Raw genomic sequence first — 1460 nt, 5'->3', positions numbered from 1 at the left:
CTGGGGGAGATGCTGGGGGTCTGGCCTGCAGTCAGACCCAGCACTGGCATGGGGCTGCATGGGGCTGTCAGGCTTCTGGGCTTCTTCCAGGGCATCCCTGGGGGTGCAGAGCCAGCCTTGTTGCATTTCTGGGGCTTGGTGGCCAGCCAGGGCAAGGACATGATGACCCGGGGCAATCTCAGAGCCCCATGTTCTTCCATGGGGAGGGTGGGAATGCTGAGGCTGGGGGTGGCAGCTGGGGTGACCACTGGGGTGGAGCAAGGGGCGGTGAGATGGGTGTTGGTCATGTTACTGTCTGATGGCACCCTTGTCCTTCTGCAGGCAGGCAGCAGTGCTGTGACCAGCGCCCTGCCCCAGCGCCCTGCCGTGGGGGCAAGTGCTCCACCATGTTCAACTTGATGAAGAAGGACAAAGAGAAGGATGGGGCCCGAAAGGAGAAGAAGGAAAAGAAGGAGAAGAAGGAGCGGATGTCGGCAGCTGAGCTCAAGAGCTTGGAGGAGATGAGCATGCGCCGGGGCTTCTTCAATCTCAACCGTGCTTCCAAGCGGGACTCCAAGACCCGCTTGGAGATCTCCAACCCCATCCCCATCAAGGTGGCCAGTGGCTCCGACCTGCATCTCACAGACATTGACTCTGACAGCAACCGGGGCAGCATCATCTTGGACTCAGGCCACCTGAGCACGGCCAGCTCCAGTGACGACCTCAAGGTGGATGATGGCAACTTCAAGGGCTCAGTGCTACAACGGGCAGCCAAGTTTGGCTCATTGGCCAAGCAGAACTCCCAGATGATTGTCAAACGCTTCTCCTTCTCCCAGAAGAGCCGGGATGAGAGCACCTCGGAGACATCTACCCCCTCCGAGCACTCGGCAGCCCCCTCCCCACAGGTGGAGGTGCGCATGCTGGATACCCAGCTCACCAAGCAAGGAGTCCCCCCCCCAGGACACCCCTGCACCCCTCCCACCACCTCCCTGCGTACCAGGGTGCCAGAGCTAGTCAGCAAGAGGTTCCCAGCCGAGCTGCGGCTGGCTGCCCCCTCAGCCCCCCCCCCCGCGGCAGCTGGAGCTGCAGAGGCGCAACACGGGTGATTTCGGCTTCTCCCTGCGACGCACCACCATGCTGGACCGGGCGCCCGACGGGCAGGTTTACCGGCGTGTCGTGCACTTCGCTGAGCCCGGAGCCGGCACCAAAGACTTGGCGTTGGGGTTGGTGCCGGGTGACCGGCTGGTGGAGATCAACGGGCGAAATGTGGAGAACAAATCCCGGGATGAGATCGTGGAGATGATCCGGCAGTCGGGGGAGACGGTGCAACTGAAGGTGCAGCCCATCCTGGAGCTGAGCGAGCTGAGCCGCTGCTGGCTGCGGGGCGGTCAGGGGACACGCCGCGCTGCCTGGGATGTGAGTAACGCCGTCCCTGCCGCGGGGCTGGGGGCCCGGGGTTTTGCTGGGCACCCGCGGTCTGG

The 1460-nt window shown here is 63.5% G+C and overlaps 1 protein-coding gene across 1 annotated transcript in view; it reads left to right on the top strand.

The window, feature by feature from the left end:
* The first annotated feature begins 386 nt into the window (after window positions 1–386).
* The window catches only part of MYO18A (myosin XVIIIA), a 50262-nt gene continuing 49188 nt past the window's right edge, over window positions 387–1460 (top strand). The window contains 2 exon segments of the mRNA XM_009997789.1: window positions 387–1024; window positions 1026–1395. Of these exon segments, the coding sequence (XP_009996091.1) occupies window positions 387–1024; window positions 1026–1395 (1008 nt within the window).

The sequence above is a fragment of the Chaetura pelagica genome, unplaced genomic scaffold (genome assembly GCF_000747805.2).
Source record: "Chaetura pelagica isolate M959 unplaced genomic scaffold, ChaPel_1.0 scaffold835, whole genome shotgun sequence".
In the NCBI taxonomy this organism is placed as follows: domain Eukaryota; kingdom Metazoa; phylum Chordata; class Aves; order Apodiformes; family Apodidae; genus Chaetura; species Chaetura pelagica.
This window is presented reverse-complemented; position numbering and strand designations above follow the sequence as displayed.